General features: G+C 33.0%; 1 protein-coding gene across 3 annotated transcripts in view; it reads left to right on the top strand.

Annotated features, from left to right (window-relative positions):
- Nucleotides 1-6,725, top strand: part of LOC145600077 (DExH-box ATP-dependent RNA helicase DExH7, chloroplastic-like) — a 40,641-nt gene extending 33,916 nt beyond the window's left edge. For all 3 annotated transcript variants that reach the window (XM_081655927.1, XM_081655928.1, XM_081655929.1), the window contains 5 exons: nucleotides 2,174-2,386; nucleotides 2,930-3,022; nucleotides 4,191-4,313; nucleotides 5,671-5,764; nucleotides 6,254-6,725. In XM_081655927.1, the coding sequence (XP_081512053.1) occupies nucleotides 2,174-2,386; nucleotides 2,930-3,022; nucleotides 4,191-4,313; nucleotides 5,671-5,745 (504 nt within the window). In that variant the 3' untranslated portion in view covers nucleotides 5,746-5,764; nucleotides 6,254-6,725. The remainder of the gene's footprint in view (nucleotides 1-2,173; nucleotides 2,387-2,929; nucleotides 3,023-4,190; nucleotides 4,314-5,670; nucleotides 5,765-6,253) is intronic.
- The last annotated feature ends 10,842 nt before the right edge of the window (nucleotides 6,726-17,567 follow it).

Raw genomic sequence — 17,567 nt, forward strand, 5'->3', positions numbered from 1 at the left:
TTAAAATCAGTTTCAATTAGTAAAAATGATTTTCACTTCAATGAGTAAATAATTTCAATCCAGGAAAATGCAAGTGAGGTGAATAAGACCTTATTACTGACTCTTTTCAATCACAATCAATCCAAAGTCACATGACCAAAGGAAAATAACAAACTCTACAGAAACTCCATGGAGAGTTGGAGCTTATTCTACATGTTTTAAGTGAACCGCCTAACAAGAGAAAAGGAAATTTTAGCAATGCGGTAAACTTGCCTGAAAAGAACAATCCTGGCCTCCCAAAAGTGAAATCTGCTGAATTTAATAATTACTATAATGAAAAACTTCTGAATGCATATAAATGAAAATATTTAATAGTTGTGAATGATAATATTAAGGAAATGCAATTTTGATATTAGAATCCAAACAAAATTGATGAAAAATCTGAAAATATGACAATATGTGAATACGGAGTATGCTCCATTTCAAATGCACAGCCTTAAACCCTCTTATGTATATTAGATAACAAGCTAATTTCAGACTTATATGAGAATTGATCTAAAATTTAGAACATGTGAATAAAAATTTAGAACATAGGAGTTAAAATTTAGAACATATGAGTAATAATTTAAAACATCTGTGTGAGTAATAATTTAGAACATCTGATTCAAAAATTAGAACATGTTAGTAAAAATTTAGAAAATCTGCTATATGAAATGCAGAACCTATGAGTAAAATTTAGAACATTTGATTCAAGATTTCGAACATGTGAATAAAAATTTAAAACACTCGATATAAAATATAGAAAATGCAAGTAAAATTTTAGAACATACGAGAAAAAATTAGAACATACGCTTTAAAATCTGGAACATACAATAAAAAAATTTTAGAACACGTTTTAAAATTTAAAACATATAAGTTAAAATTTTGGAACAAGTTATTTAAAATTTATAACATTAAGCTTAACTATGGTTTAGAGCATGTGAGTACTAATTTAGAACCCCTAAGTACTAATTGAGTAAAAATTTAGAACATTATAAGACTCTTGATGTTCTAAATTTTTACTAGATAGTTTTAAATATTAGATCAGACTTTCTAAATTTTTGCTCACATGGTTTATATATTAAATGAGTTAAATAAGATGTTCTATATTATTACTCACATCATCTAATTTTAAATTATTTGTTCTACATTTACTTATATGTTCTAAATTTTAAATCGTATGTTTCTAAGATTTATAATCATATGTTTTGGATTTTACATCATATTCTCTAATTTATTACTTGTATGATCCAAATTGTTACTCACATGTTCTAAATTTCAAATCGTATTCCCTAAGATTATTAATCATATGATTTCGACGTTAAATCATATATTTTAAAAATTATTACTCGTACTTTCCAAACTTTTACTCACATGCTCTAAATTTTACTCATACATTCTAAATTTTAAATTAGGTCTCCTTAATATTTACTTTGCATGTTCTGAATTTAGAACATCTATGTGAATAATAATTTAAAACATCTTATTCCAAATTTAGAATGCGTGAGTGAAATATTTAAAACGCGATTTGAAGTATAGAACATGTGAATAAAATTTAGAACATGTGAATAAAATTTCGAACATTTGATTTGAGATTTAGAACATGCGAGTAAAAATTAAGAACACCTAATTTATAATTTAGAACACGTGAGTAAACGTTTGGAACATACAAGTAATAATTTAGAACATATGATTTACAATCTTAAATATATGGTTAAAAATCTTAAAACACACAATTTAAAATGTAGAACATATAAGCTAAAATTTAAAACAATTAATTTAAGATTTTGCACATGGGACTAATAATTTAGATCATCATATTTAACTCATTTAAGATTTAGAACATGTGAGTAAATATTTAGAACGGTTATTTAATATTTAGAACATATAAATAAAATTTAGAACATAGAGAATGTTCTCACAAGGAAAGAGTTCTCACATAAACGTGGGGTTCTCATGAGTGTTTTCCCTATATTTTCGCCTTGAACGCTATGTAAATCATTCTAGTAAATGGTGTTGTAATTCTATTTATGATTTCATTTTCACCAAGATGTGTCATTAAATTGATTCAAAAGTATCTTATCCTCCTAATTAAATTAAATGCTTTATCAAGATCTTATAGTTATTGGCAAGTAAGGCAAATATTTGCTTGCAGGCAATATTATCTGCAGGTCTTTATCCCAATGTGGCTGCAACAGTGGAGGGTATTCATGCTCCAGCTCTTGGATATCTAAGGCAATCACTTAAATCTATATCTAAGGGCAAACCTGCCTGGTATGATGGAAAAAGAGAAACTCATATACACCCTTCTTCTGTCAATGGTGATTCAAAGATCTTCCAACATCCCTTCCTTGTGTTCCTTGAAAAGGTCAGTATGATTGAGATTTTGTTTCCTCTATATAGTCAATTCTTGTTTTGTCATTGTCATTTTGCAATAATTGGTGGGAAATATTTCTTTATGCATGTGACAAAATGGTTGGAATCTGTTGAATTTGATTTTTTATTCGGTTAAACCTGTAAACTTTAAATTATGTACACTCCATCTATTCAAATTGCATTCTTGTCTGTGTGTGCATATATCTGAATCATTTCATCATATCAAGCTCACTAAATCTGGTGATATGATTACTTTTCTTTAAAAAAAAAAAAAAAAAAACTGGTGATATGATTACTAGTCAAGTATCCCGGTTATATAATGCAGCATGGGCAGTACTCACTGCTGGTCTGGTAATTTTCATTGATGCATATCATGAAAATGAAAGGTGTAATGACCTTCGATCAGCACAATTACCTTGACCTGGTGCCCTAAGCTTTTGTTCCTCTCAATATGAATCCCATATGAGATTAATTCTAGATTGTTTAAAATTAAATCTATGAGAGTGATGACTAGTTCTATACTCCACCTGTCTAGGTTGAAACCCACAAGGTTTTTCTACGAGACACTACAATCATCTCTCCATATTCGCTTTTACTTTTTGGTGGTTCCATACAAGTTCAGCATCAGGTGAGTTACTTTGCCAGATACCAATTATAAATAAATATCAACTTTAATAAATGACTATCCTTTTTACTTGTAATTATTTGGCCGTTATTGGACATATATGTGCTTAATTTGCTTTAAAACTTGTGTTATCGATAGGGTCTAGCATGAAATTGTTTTATTTGGAATTAACCTTATTCCTGTAGGTGATATTCTTATTGCATGGTGCAATCTTTCCAAACTGTGCATTAAGTTTGGGTGATTTGATTTGAATACCAATGTAATTTCCATGTTGAAGTTCTTGCTATACTGTTCAGTATTCACTTAATATCTTGAAGTATAAATATTATTTTGTTGCTGTGTCAAAAAAAAAAAAAAAAAAAAGATATTACCTCCGTTACATATTATTTGCAACGATTAGACCTTTTCCCTCTCTACTTTATGTCAAATCGTTGCAAATAATATGTAACGGAGGTAGTATTTGTTGCTCGCTTCATACATGTGGAACCTTTCCCATCATCTGGGAGAGAGCTAAGTCGCATATAGAGTTGAGCGTAGGGCAGGACATGGGTCTGATATTGAGAAAGCTGCATGGGTTTGGCATCCTCACCCCCTCCCCTCCCCCGTGCTCTTTTCAACTGGTGATTTGATGTTTCAAACTTCTAGAAAATAAATTTTAAGACATTTACAATTTCTCAGAAAGTCCTGCTTTCTTGTTTAGTTGCTAGGTTAGGTTTTTCACACTTGCCCATGCACATTTCTTGCTCTTAATATGTCTAATTATACACTCGTAAAAGTTATATAAAGTTAAAATGTTGAAAGTATATATCGAGGCAAATTTAACAAGACCCCACATGACTATATATTTATTAACGTGTGTCACAAAAGGTCAAAGCAGTTTTTAAGGATAGTGTAACGTTTTACAACGTTGCAATTAAAAAAGAACGGAAGAAGTATATTTTGCAATAATGGCATGTTCTTTGGCTCACTTTCATGCATCTCTCTTGGTAGGGAGTGTTGACCACCATGACTGGTGGTCTTCTTATTCTCATGAAGTGGAATGAGCTATGGACAAAATAGTTAGTTGATTCATTTTTATGTTGTCACTTTTTCTCCCATAATCCCTACTAAGATAAACTAGAAAATTTTCTTTGAGAAGTACAATTGTTAAAACACTGTTATTAAATTGCAGTTGGGACTTGTAACGGTAGATGGTTGGTTAAAGGTAGCTGCACCAGCACAAACCGCTGTGCTATTCAAGGAACTTCGATCAACTCTACAGTCTGTTCTTGATGAATTGATCCGTAATCCACAGGTAATCCCCTTGATCATGTCACCAAAAAAAAAAAAAAAAAAAAAAAAAAAAAGGAAATAGATGTTCCTGAACTGACATTTTTATTGTTGTTGTGATTACTTAAGCATGGTTAAGAACAGAGGACAAAGAGGTATGAACAGCCATATCTCTGGAAAAAAAGAGCTAATTAGAAGAATAAAAATTGAAGCATTTGTCTATTACTAGTTATGTGAGACCTTATAATTTTTGAAGAGGTTCAAAGCTTTTGTTAAGATAAGCTAATGTCTTTTGGCAAATTGGTCCGGAGGATGTATTAGAAGTTTCTGTTATTAGTGACCAATGGAAGCATGAAAAAGATTAATACTACCTTCGTCCACCAAAAAAAAAAAAAATTGTACAGTCTTAATGTATGTCTACAATAATAGTCATGTTACTTTGTATGGAAATATCACTCTCAGTTTTAGGCTCAACTTAATATATATTGACTTATCTGAATCTTTATTTATTTTTTTATTTTTTTTGAATGAAACTTATCTGTATCTGAATATATCTGAACTTATTTTGTTTCAATTGCCTCATATGTGCATGAAACTTTCTAGGAAAAATATAGAATAAATTTTGTCTGAAAAAAGAAAAAAAAAAAAAAACCTCTGATTTGTAAGAAATTATTAATTTGTCAGAACTTATCATACTTTTTCCAAAATTATCTGAATTTATTTTTCCTTGGCAAGTGGTTTGGGTTTTATGTTAATTATACGTCGTCTTCTATACAGCTAGTCTCGTCCTCAATCATGCTATTGGATTTGTTTGGAGGATATGAAATTTATATAAAAGCTAGTCTCGACCTCAATCATGCTTGTGTTGTTCAGTCATTTGGCAAATACAAATGCTCAAAGGGCTTTTCTCTTTTGGTTTTGTAATTTTTTAAATACAACACTTATTATTTTAGACATCAAGTACGGACGTACATTGATAATTCTTGCACCCAAAAAAAGTCAGCTCATATATAAGCTCACCTTTGATTTCTTTATTTTTCTTTTTTTTTTTGGTTGGGGGGGGGGGGGGGGGGTGGTTTGATAATTGCATTTCTTCCATTCCAAACTAATACCAAATGTTGAAAGATCTTGAAAAAGCATAAATTAGATGTTGATGAAGAGGAACATAGTGTAATGTTTGGTGCTGAGTAAGTTAATTGGTTATCCACTTTTATGACTAATATTAAAGAATTAAACATATTCTCTCATCGTAATTCAGGCAAAAGTCCTGATTAAGTTTGATGTTTTATTGTTTTTTTTTTTTTTTATTTTTCTTGATAAACTAGAATGTAATTTCTCAGACTTCTTTTTCTTTTATTTGTTTTTATTTTATAAATTTGCAGAGAGCAACAGTTGAGAATGAAGTTGTGCAATCTATTGTTCACTTCTTGGTGGAGGAAACTAAACCTCAGGCTTAACATATAATCAGCAATACAGGTTAGCACATTATGATACTCTTTGTGTATTTCACTTACTCTAGTCTTCTTTGGCCTATATATGGAAAACAAACCCCCCTTGTGATAGGCAATATTTTGTACTACCTCCATTTCTTTTTAGTTCACACGTATTCCTTTTTAAGAAGTTTCTTTTTAGTTGACACGTTTCCTTTTTGGGTAAATTTTTTACCTTGCATTTATAAGGTGCCCCACTTGCTTTTTCATTCTCTATCACTCTCTCTCCTCTCCTTAATATATGTGCCTCAATCAAACGCGTCAACTAAATAGAAACGGAGGAAGTATAAAGCATTAGGTTTTTTTATTTGTGAGAGAACTACCCTTGAAAATAGTGACCTATATGTAAACATGCATAGAGATAAATTAAATAAATTGGATCTTACAATGGCAAAAAATTTACTCCTAATGATAGAAAGCCACCGGTCACTATGTGATAGGAACCCTACTTACATGTTCTTCTCTTATTTTCTAGAGCAATCTCTTGGATGCATTTTCTTATAGAGAAGGCGCCTTATCAGAGTGGAGTCTCTCACAAGTCAAACCGGCTCGAGTATACAGGCGAGACCCTTTGGGAATTACAGGGGGAGGGTATGGGAATTCACCAGGTGGGGATTGTGAGATAGGATTCCTTTCCACTAGACCAAGTACTATTTGGTAGTCTCCTAGATACATGATAGTAGGATAGATGGTGTTATGTGCAATATTTGTTAAGGCGTTACTGCGCTAGCATAAGAATTCAAACCAAATTGCTTTATGGGAAGGCAAAATAATTTATTACTTTTCTACTCATTGCATTTTTATAATTGTATATTTGTATTGGTCTGTATCTCAAGCTCCACCTTATTGTGCTTCGTGATGATTTGTCATGAATTCAATAAATCCCATTTGAATTCAATAAATGTGGAGGTCATGACATGTGTCACCCATAATGCCTTCTTGGGCTACGTTGAGTATTGGTGGTCAAGCCATGGGCTTCACCATCCCTAAGTCTTTAATTATTCCTTTTAAATTATTTAATAAAATAAAGCATCGGATTTGGTATTAGACAATGAAAAGTAGTGAGTGCATTAATGCTTGAACATGTAATACTCTCAATCCAAGTAATGATTAGAGAAGGTTTTAGTTGAACGGTTGAGGATTCTTCTCTCATTCAAGGAGTCAAGAGATATATAATTAAACCTTTGAATTTTGATGATCACCTCAATATTTATTTAAGGAAAAATTGGCCGCAACAACACTAACTATGATAAAGGTGCGTGTATCAGCACAACCTTTTAAGAGTGCGGTCTACAACACAAATTATGTAATTGGGTGCACATATTAGCATAAATGATACTAATGAACTAAGGTTCCATGGAAAAAAGTAAAATCTTTATTATTTTATATAATTGTTTAAACATTATTTAAACTTATACGATTTTCCATCATGCGTGACTAAATTAGCCTTACCTTCTATATATTTTTTTCAATTAAGCATGTTTTAACCTCTATCATTTTATTAACTAAGCGGACTCCTTTAAAAAAATTGTGCTATTATTTTCCTTTGTTCGCTTCTCCAATTACTTTTTCTATTATCGATCTCACATGGTAGACTTAGTTTCTTGCCCCTTTCCCCTTAGTTAAATACTAATAAATCTAATATATATAAATAAAGTAGGCATTTTTGGAGAGCATTCGGCGCGCAACATAAACAAAGGTATATTTTTGACCAATTAAAAAATAGATATCTATTTTATTTTAAAATTAAAAAATTCACTTGCCACCTAGGTAAAACTGACGAATGAGATTAAAGAATCTTCCCACGAAATTATATATAAAAAAAAAACTAAAATTATCTTTTTACGAAGAGCGATTTATAAGGATTTAATTTATTTTAAAAACTAAAAATTATCTTTTTTTTTAAAAAAAAAAAATCATCTATAGATATAAAATTTATATAACTAAGATAATCTTGACAGTGTTTATGATAAGAAATAAAAAATCTTCCTTAATAATAATTAAATTAATATTTTTTTTTATGCCGACCACTATAAATTGACACATCCTACAACACCAATAAAATTTCATATCAATACAAAACCAAATCAAAGAGAGTTTTGTGTCAGTTTTAGGTCATCTATGGATGCGTAATTCTTAGTTTAATTCTTATTTTTATTTTTGATTATTGCTTACATTGTGTTTATTTGGAATACTTAATGATTATATGTTTATGTTTTATTTACTGAATTTTGTTTTTACATGCAGATCTAATTTAATCAAAGAATTAAATTTGGGCAAAAATGATTGAAAAATTCAAGTACGAGGAGGTATTATATTTGTATAAATCGTTTACATTTGTTAATTTTTTTATATACCTTTTTAGTCTTTATTAATTAATTTTATGGTTAAAACAATTTTTTGTGATTTAGGTAGCTTATATCAAATTAACTTAATTTTTAGCGGCGATTGGGAACTAATAAAAAATTTCAATTCATAGCTTTGATTTTGTACAATTACAATTTTTAGATCAATTTCACAAAAAAAAATCACTCATGATAAATATATTAATTTATTTTATAAGACTATAAATTTAATTTATATAAATTTTATTTTGTTAACGTATGTTTTATTTATCCAGTTTTATTAGATGGAAAAGATATGGGTGTGAATGAAGAAATAGAAATAAATTGTATACATATTTTTATTACTTTTTAATATTTCTATTTTTAAACCAACCAATAATGATTTATGATGAAAATATGTAAACAAAGAAAATATCTTTTCACATTAAAAATTTTATCATGTAACTAATAAATTATCATATTTACATTTTTTTTAAAATATCATATTCATATTTTTAAATTCAACATATAACTAACAAACACAAATAAAATACAAAACAACAATAAATAAAGTCGCATTATAAATTACATATACAAAAATAAAAAATTATACTTTTGTAATATGTAATAACACTCTAATTAAATTATTATGTGTTTTTTTTTGTCTGAAATTATTATATAGTAAAATAATCAAATACAAAAATATCTTTTCTTGAGATTTATATATGAAAAACCGTGCATCGCACGGGCTTTCATCTAGTTGATAAATAAATGAAAAATCATTTGAATACCTTTATTCTACAAGATTTCAAAATACATAGGTAACTTTCTAATAGCAAACCCCACAAAATGATTTTAAATACTTAATTCAAAAAATAATTTTTTGGATTTTAGGATATGCCAAATTAATTTTCTTGTTTTTGATGTACAACAATTAAATTATGGAGGTTGAGAGAGAATAATTTAAAGAGAAAAAATTAATAATAATGGAAGTGGAAACTAAGTCAATCATCACATGAGTTATAAAAAAAAGTAGTTGAAGAAACAAACAATAGAATATAATGGCGAAAACCTTTTGAAATAATTCAATTAATCGTTACTTAATTACATGAGATGGAAAGTTAAGTATAATGGAATTAATCAAAAATATATTTAAACAAAAAAAGCATTAAAAATATTTAAGATTTCACTTTCAAAAGAAATCTAAATTTTGCCAATGTCATTTATGTTGTTATATGCACCCAAGTGCATAGTTTGTGATGTTGAATGCACCCTCGAAAGGTGGTGCTGCCACACGCACCTTTATCATAGTTGGTGTTGTTGCAGCCAATTATTCCTTGATGTTAAGGTTTAAGTTAATGATAAAATTATTAGGTTAATTTAAGATGTTTTTTTAAAAAAAGTAAGGGTATATTTGTAAAATCACACTAAAAAACTTACTATAAAAGGGAAAAAAAAGATTTGTTGCGAGTATTATGTAACGGTCATTTTTAGTAATTGTTGCGAATAAAAAGAAACGAAGGGAGTATTTGTGAAAAAGCTAGTTTAGAAAGTAAGAGGGAGAAAGAAAGCTATATTGCTCAAGAGAAAAGAGAGTTAGAGAATTAGGTGATTGTTGATGAGAATTGATTGTTGATGATTGAAAATGTAGGTCCAAGGACCCTATTTACAGGAAAATAGTCCGAAAACCGATAGAAAAGAGATTGAGATTTAAATGGAGTAAAACACTTCCCGTCGCCAGGCGACAGGCTCCGTCGCCAGGCGCTGTTCCGGGAAATAACATGTTTTCCACGCGGAATACACTTCTTAATATAACTAAGTCGTAAAATCCGTGTCTAAGGTTAAAATCGTATTTTCATAAAAACACTTATTTTATTCTAAGTAAAACTCTTAAAACATAATTATCAATCCTAATTCCATTAGGATTTAAGAGAACCTTCTAAATAATTCTAGAAGACTATAATCAATCCTATTTGCTATAGGATTGATAATTAACAATAGGTCCTCCTCTAGATTATTGGGCCGCATTTAAGAACCAAATCGGGCCCAGTTTAGTATTTTGGCCAGATTTTCCTCATTATTCATCGAAATTGGGCTTATGATATATCGTTCGAAACCCCTTTTCAAGCTCAATCCAACTACACTATTATTGGACCCTTATCATGGACCAAACTAAATTGGATTGGCTATTTTCATAAATAGGGCAAGTTTTCGAAAACAGAAAGAAGGATTTTTAATGAAAACTACCGCAACACTAGACTTTTCACACTTTCACTTCATTCTATTATCATTCGACGCGAAAGATATTCATCACTAGGTTTGGTTTTGGAAAGACACAATTGGGTGTCTACAGAAATGCTAGCGGTTGTGTTTGCCTTTGATAAGTTTAGGTCCTATCCTATTAGCTCTAAGGTCATTGTGTACACGGATCATATTGCGGTGCGATATCTCATGACCAAGAAGGAAGCAAAACCTCGCCTTATCCGTTGGGTTCTCTCTCTTCAAGATTTTCACATGGAAATGAGGGACCAGAAAGGAGCGTAGAAATATGTTACAGATCATTTGTCTAGGCTACCTTTTGAGAACAAAGATGATGAATCAATCAATCTCTATTGTGGTGGCCGACGATGCATAAGGAAGCCCACTAGTATGTTTCACAATGTGATTGGTGTCAAAGAAGTGGTGTCATAACCAAGAGAGATGAAATTCCTCAACAAAATATTTTGGAAGTTGAGCCTTTTGATGTGTGGGGTGTCGACTTTATGGGGCCTTTTATTTCTTCTCGTGGGAATTTGTATATCTTGGTAGTGGTTGATTATGTGACTAAGTGGATTGAAGCCATACCTTCTCCTACCAATGATCATAAGGTTATGTTAAAGCTTCTAAAGAAGATCAGTTTTCCTCCATTTGGGGTTCCAAGGATGTTAATTAGTGATGGAGGCACCCATTTCGCCAAAAAGCAATTTGAAGCTTTTCTCAAGAGATATGGAGTTCATCACAAAGTTGGTCTTCCCTACCATCCTCAAACTCAAGGGCAAGTGGAGGTGTCGAATCGTGAAATTAAGAATCTTCTTGGAAGGATGGTGAACAAATCAAGGAAAGATTGGTCACTCAAACTTGATGACACGTTATGGGATCTAAGGACGGCATACAAGACTCCAATCGGCACGACCCCCTATGGGTTGGTGTATGGGAAGGCTTGTCACTTGCCGGTTGAATTGGAATACAAGACTTGGTAGGCTATCAAGGAGCTCAATATGGATTTATCTTTGGCCGGTGACAAGAGATTGTTGAGCTCAATGAACTTGAGGAGCTTAGATATGACGCATATGAAAACTTAAGGCTTTATAAGGAGAAGACAAAAAAGTGGCATGACCAACATATAAGAAACAAGAGCTTTAAGGTTGGAGATAAGGTGTTGCTTTTCAACTCAAGGCTTCGTTTGTTTCTAGGAAAACTCAAGTCCAAATGGTAGGGGCCTTTTGTGGTATCAAAGACTACTCCTTACGGTTCTTTTGAGTTAGATGCGGATGGTAACAAGTTTATGGTTAATGGTCATCGCTTGAAGCACTATTTTTGCAAGGAAGAAGTTGGTCTCATTGAATGTTTAAGGCTTGATACTTTGGATCCCAAGTCTCCCCCTTGATGAATTTTTCTCATAGTCAAGCTATTGACCTCATAAAGAAGCACTTCTCGGGAGGCAACCCGAGTTTCTAATCCCCTTTCTACTCTTCTCTTTTCTTGATGCCTTAATTATTCTATCTACAATTTTGGATTGATGGATATGATTGTGTGGTGCTTTAGTGTGTTTTGAGGAGAAGTTTTTGTGCACATTTGAAGCATTCTTTATTTTGGGGAAGTCCGACCGAACACCATTAAGGTTCGGCCGCTCTTCTTCTGGAAATAGAATTGTGTTGCAAACTACCAATTTTGAAATAAATGGGTGGTTCGACCGAACTCCATGAAGGTTCGGTCGAACCTTGGAAAAAGTGTAATCAAACCATCCGGAGTTCGGCCGCTGCTGTTCTGCAATTGAAATTAGCAAACATTCAGCCAGAACTGTTGAATTTGATGATTTAGAGTCGACCAAACCTTGGTGAGGTTCGCCCGAACCTTGGAAAAGTTCGACCGAACCTACCCAAGGTTTGACCGAACCTTTGTTGAGCTATATTATAAAAAAAAATACTTATGCAGCAGCTCCGCAACCTCCATCCCTCTTTCTTTCGGCACTTTCTCTCTCTTCTCTCCTCCTTTTGACTCTAAAACTCCATTGTCACACCTCCTCCAACCTCAAATCTCCATTAAAATCACTCCAATCTCCTCTATTTTTCACTTATTTTCCATCTTCTACTCAATTTCTACAATCTCCACCTAAAATTCCTCATAAAAACCCATCTTTTTAATTTTTCCCCAATTTCCAGGGTTTGAGTGACTTGGTATTTTTTTGGGTTTCTACTTGCTTCCAATCAATTGTGGTATGGTTTTTCAAGCTTTTGCAAGTTCATTTCTTCAATTTCTCTTAGTTTTACCATATTTTACATGTTAAAGTATGAATTGTGGTATTATTAAAATTGTTAGTACTGGCTTGTTTGATTTATGTGGTTCCTGGAATTTCCTTGTTGCAATTGATTGATTGTTGATAGTAGAACTTGTTTTATGATGAATATGCATGTATACCTTGATTTTCCATAATTTTAATATATTTGCTTAGATATGTTGATCTTTCACTTGGTTGTTCATGATACTTCTTGATTGAGATATTCATGAGTTGGTTGTAATTTCGTGATTGTTACTCTTATTCTTGGTTTGATTTTGATGGGTTGTGAGTGATTATCATGAATTTTAAGGGACTTCATGCTCAATTCACCTAGACTTTCTTAGGATTTGTATTAGATTGTCATAGGAATTTCACTCATGCCTTGGTTCATAAGTGTTCATTAATGCCTTGAGTTGTATTGTTGTTATCCTCTACATCTATTTCACAACTCATGGCTATTAATTTCATGCATACACGTTTTATCTTGGCAAGGTTCTAGTGTCACCTCTTGGCTTGAATCTTCCTAATAATAGTTCTAGGTAATTCTGTAGAGTCAAAATGTTTGTCAAAGGCAAGTCCAAGAGAGAGAGGACGGGTGAATATTCAACACCCACTTTTCCTCCTCCATCGGGCATCAACGATCATAGTATCATAACTCCGAACAAGCACTGTTGGGATGACACCCAGAACAAGCACTGTTACGATCATAGTATCATAAGTCTCTAACAGCTCATCCTATACGATCTACAAGGTTCTTTTGTGGCACAACTTTAAGGAGAATTGGCATAAATGATGAAGTTGTCCGGCTCGCACAAAACTTTGGTTGGGGCGAATTTATTGATCTTCACGCTCACACCCATGAGCGAGTGATGGGTGTCATAAATGACACCCATTTGATGAGCATTTAGGTTGTTTTCATCCTCTTTTCATAGCTTTCTTGCTCAATAAATGCTTAGTTTTATGCTTTGTTGCTTAGTTTTACCTTTCCTCTCTTTTTTTGTAGCTTTTGTGTATTTCGTTGGTTTTCTAGCCTTCTCTCCTTTGTTTTCTCTATTTTCGTGGTTGTAGGTATTGTACGAGGTTTGGGTCTTGATATTGGTGATCTACTAAGGTGGAGGAAGCCTTTGGAGCAAGCTCATGGCATTTGGAAAGCTCAAGATGTAAGGAAGTGGAGATTCCAAGTCTTGGCTCTTGCGCTCGCATGTCGTGCTACCATTAAGAAGTGGTGTACCCACTAATCTAAAGCTTTAGCTACTGCCACTCCTAGTGTTCATCATCATCATAGTCGTGCGGCCCTAGCGAACGCACGAAGCCGCGAGAAAATTGGTGAAACCCAGCTAAGTGCGGGCGCGCAGCAAGGAGGCGCGAGCGCACCTAGAGGTGGCGCGGCTGCGGGCGTACCCCTTGCATGCGCGGGCGAACCTCCCTTGCTGCCCGGGCACGCCTTCGTCGGTATTTTGTGCTTGGTTTTTGGTGTTTTTGTGCCTATATATATATATCTATGTAAACCCGATTTTTGGGGCAAGTTTGAGAATAAGATTTCATTCATAATTTTAGCTTAGATGAGAGCTTCTCTCTCTAGTTTTAGGGTTAGTTTTAGGAGTTAATTTTAGAGAGAGAAAGTGAGGAATTTCAATGGTGATTGAGAGATTGAAGATTCAATGGTGAGAATTGTATTGGAGATCTTCTCTATTTTCAATGAGCATTTCTAAACTTTATCTCATTTATTGTTTTGTTTAATATTCATGTTTGTTTGGTTTGTTATTAATATTTGATATTTGCTTAGTGTAATTGTTCTTCATATTTTGTTGATTCTTGATTTCTTTAGTTGTTTGTTGATTTAATGATGTTGTTAGAGTAGTTGTTTGGCTAGGGGTAGGGTGAAACTTATATGATGTGATGTAAATTGGGGATAATTGATGGAGTTGATGATGTGATTAAATTGGTATGTGCATGTGTGTGTTTGATTTAGGCTTGATCACCCTAATTATTCACACTATATTGCATTGTAGGTTCACATTGATACGGAACATTGATTTGTGGCTTGCATTTTACACGATTGAGGTGTCTTGGGATGTTTCCTAGCTAGAGTTTATTGTAGTTGACGCTAATTAGACCTCTAGGACAATAGCTTGATATGGTCTTTCGGTTGCATAATTGGTTTTCCCTCGCATTACTTGACTTAGTCAACTTCCTATCCCAATTTGCTATGTTCATTGCTATTATATGTGAAACCTAATCCCTAGCACTTTATTTGTTTGGTTTTTTTAGTTTAAGTAGTTGTTAGTGTCACCTTTTATCCTTAGACTTCGACCTAGCTTAGGCACATAATTAAAAGCACTTAGACATTACCGTTCTTTTGGGTTCGACCCTTAACTTACCTCTATACTTGTATTTAGGTTAGTTAAGTGCTTATAAATTTTGTTTGGCTTAGGGAGGATTAGTCCAACGATCTAGTTCACCCCACGTCAAAATGGCGCCGTTGCCAGGGAACGGTGTCTATGTTTGAGTGTTTTTGATTGCTTAAGTCTAGGTCATTGTTTATACTTTTTTTTTTTTTTTTTTTTTTTTTTTTTTTTTTTTGTTTGCTTTGTTAAAATGGCACATTTTTCTTTTCCTCAACATGATGGTGAGTCTTTTTATGCCTATTTCCATAGACTTATAAGGTTTGTGAAATACAATCGTTGTAATCTTTTGGAGGCTTGTAAGGTTTGCTACTTTGGTTTGAATGAACAAACTAGGAATGAAGTTGAATTCATGCATAATGGTAGATTTAGAGCATTGTCAATTAATGATGCTAGGTATTTCTATGCTTGGTTTGCTAGGGATGTTTATAATACGGGTAGTCGTGCTTCCACTTTTAATGTGCAATGTGTTAATTCTCCTAATGCTAGCATGATTTCCCATGATGTGTCACATGAACCGATTGGTGAACCTAGAACAAATCCTTTCAATTCTATTTCCTCTTTTGTTCATAATAATGAGGTGCATGCTCAAGTTAACAAATCTCATGTGTTTGATTGTGCCCCCACATCCCAATGTGATGTATATGCTCATGATCTTAATGTCGATTCTTCCAATCTTGGTTGTACTTCTTCTTCTCTTGTCGAGCCTCAATCTCCTACACCTTTTGAATCTCTTATTGCTACTTTGGAAACTCAAATAAGGCATGTTGAGCTTAGTGACGATCTTGGGCCTAAAAAGGAGTCGATTCTTAATTGTTTGAGAACTCAATTGGAGATGATGAAAAAGAGTGAGGAGCGTCTTGAGGAGGGAAGAAAGAGAAATGAAGAGCTAGAAAGCCAATTGTCATCTTTGACGCTTGTGTGGGAAAATTTCAAATCCAATGTGTGTGTTGAGGGTGATAATGATAATTTCGAGCAACCAAGAGTGTGTGAGGTTCCTATTGTTTAGCATAGGAGTGAAGGATAGAGAGTCGAGAGTGATGATGATTTTGATGATATTTTAAGTCTATACATCTCTTCCTTTGTTGATTGTGATGAGTCTCAAGTGTATGAATGTGACTTTTCTATCCATGAGTGTTTGGACTCGTTTGAGGTTATGTCAAATGTGTTTATTGAGTGCATAAGGAATAATCATAGCCTTTTAAGCAAGTTCGTTGAGGATGCTTCATGGGAGATAGATGATTTTGAGTTATATTTGCATCCACTCATGCATGGTTTTGAGACTCTAGGCTTTAAGGAAGTTGAGGGAGTAGTTGTTCATGAAGGGAGTGGAGGAGATTATGTGGTTCCTCTTTGGAGTTGGATATTTGAGGGAGATGGTGATCATGAATGTTCCTCTTTTGAGGACTCTATGATTGATTTTCATGCCTTCATTGGCGATATGGGACCTTGTGTTGAGGGAGTAGCTACCCCTTTGCCTATTTCTCATACCCCTTTCTCTCAAAAGTATGACCACATCCCCTATTGCCCTATTTTTCTCCCTTCCTTTGTTGGTAAGCCTATTGAGGACCCTTTTTTCTATGAGGATTTATATGTGGCTCATTTGTCTCCAATTGAGGAAAAGGGTGATGTTGCCACCCAAAAATATTTTGAGGAGAGTTTGCCATTTTTTTTCTTCTTTTTCTTCTTTTTCTTCTTCTTCTTATTTTGTTGAGTTTTCTTTTGATTCTTCTTCCTTCTCTTGGTATCTCTCTCCTCATAGGTGTGCACTATGCATATGCTTGTTGCATGCCTTATTTTTGTCTTGTGCCTACTTGTTATCATATGAAATGTGTAGTAGTTCATTTGACAAGCTCTTGCAATCGTTGCAATATTATTTTACTAGAGCGGTCAAGCTTGGACCTTAAGCAAGCCTTTCTCGGGAAGTAACCCGTGTTTTATTTCTTTCATTTTCTTTTCTTTTTACAATAGATTTTTCTCTCATGGAAATGTTTGTGTGGAATTTGCTAGGTACATGACTTGATATACTTTGGTGCATTGGTTTGGATCAAGAATCAAGGAAGATTGACACCACAATTGCTAGCATATGGAAGGCAAGATTTAATATTAGAGGTTGTTAGCTTTGAAAGGTTTAATTGGGTCATTTGCAGGGATTTACACCCACCTAATATCCGCTAATATCCTTCCTTGCTCTTTCTCTAATAGATGATGACTTGTTGGACATATGTTGGTTTGTTGGATTGATCTCCTTGCTTTCCCCTCCCATGGATTATTTGATTTTTGTTTGAGTGTAATGTCTCATTCAAGCTTGGGGGAGGGTATTCTATCATGTTTGGTGGGATTTTGATTCATATATGCTACGCACATTTGTATATGATCTTCCATGTTTCTTATATTTTGAAAAACTCCAAAAAGATTTTGTTTCTATCAAGGCAAATTTGCAATGTGTTTTTTTTTTTTTTTTTTTTTTTTTTGCTTTGGACATAATAACATTTGGACTTGTATAATTGAATGGTATTCTTC

The sequence above is a fragment of the Chenopodium album genome, chromosome 21 (genome assembly GCF_948465745.1).
Source record: "Chenopodium album chromosome 21, dcCheAlbu1.1, whole genome shotgun sequence".
In the NCBI taxonomy this organism is placed as follows: Eukaryota; Viridiplantae; Streptophyta; class Magnoliopsida; order Caryophyllales; family Amaranthaceae; genus Chenopodium; species Chenopodium album.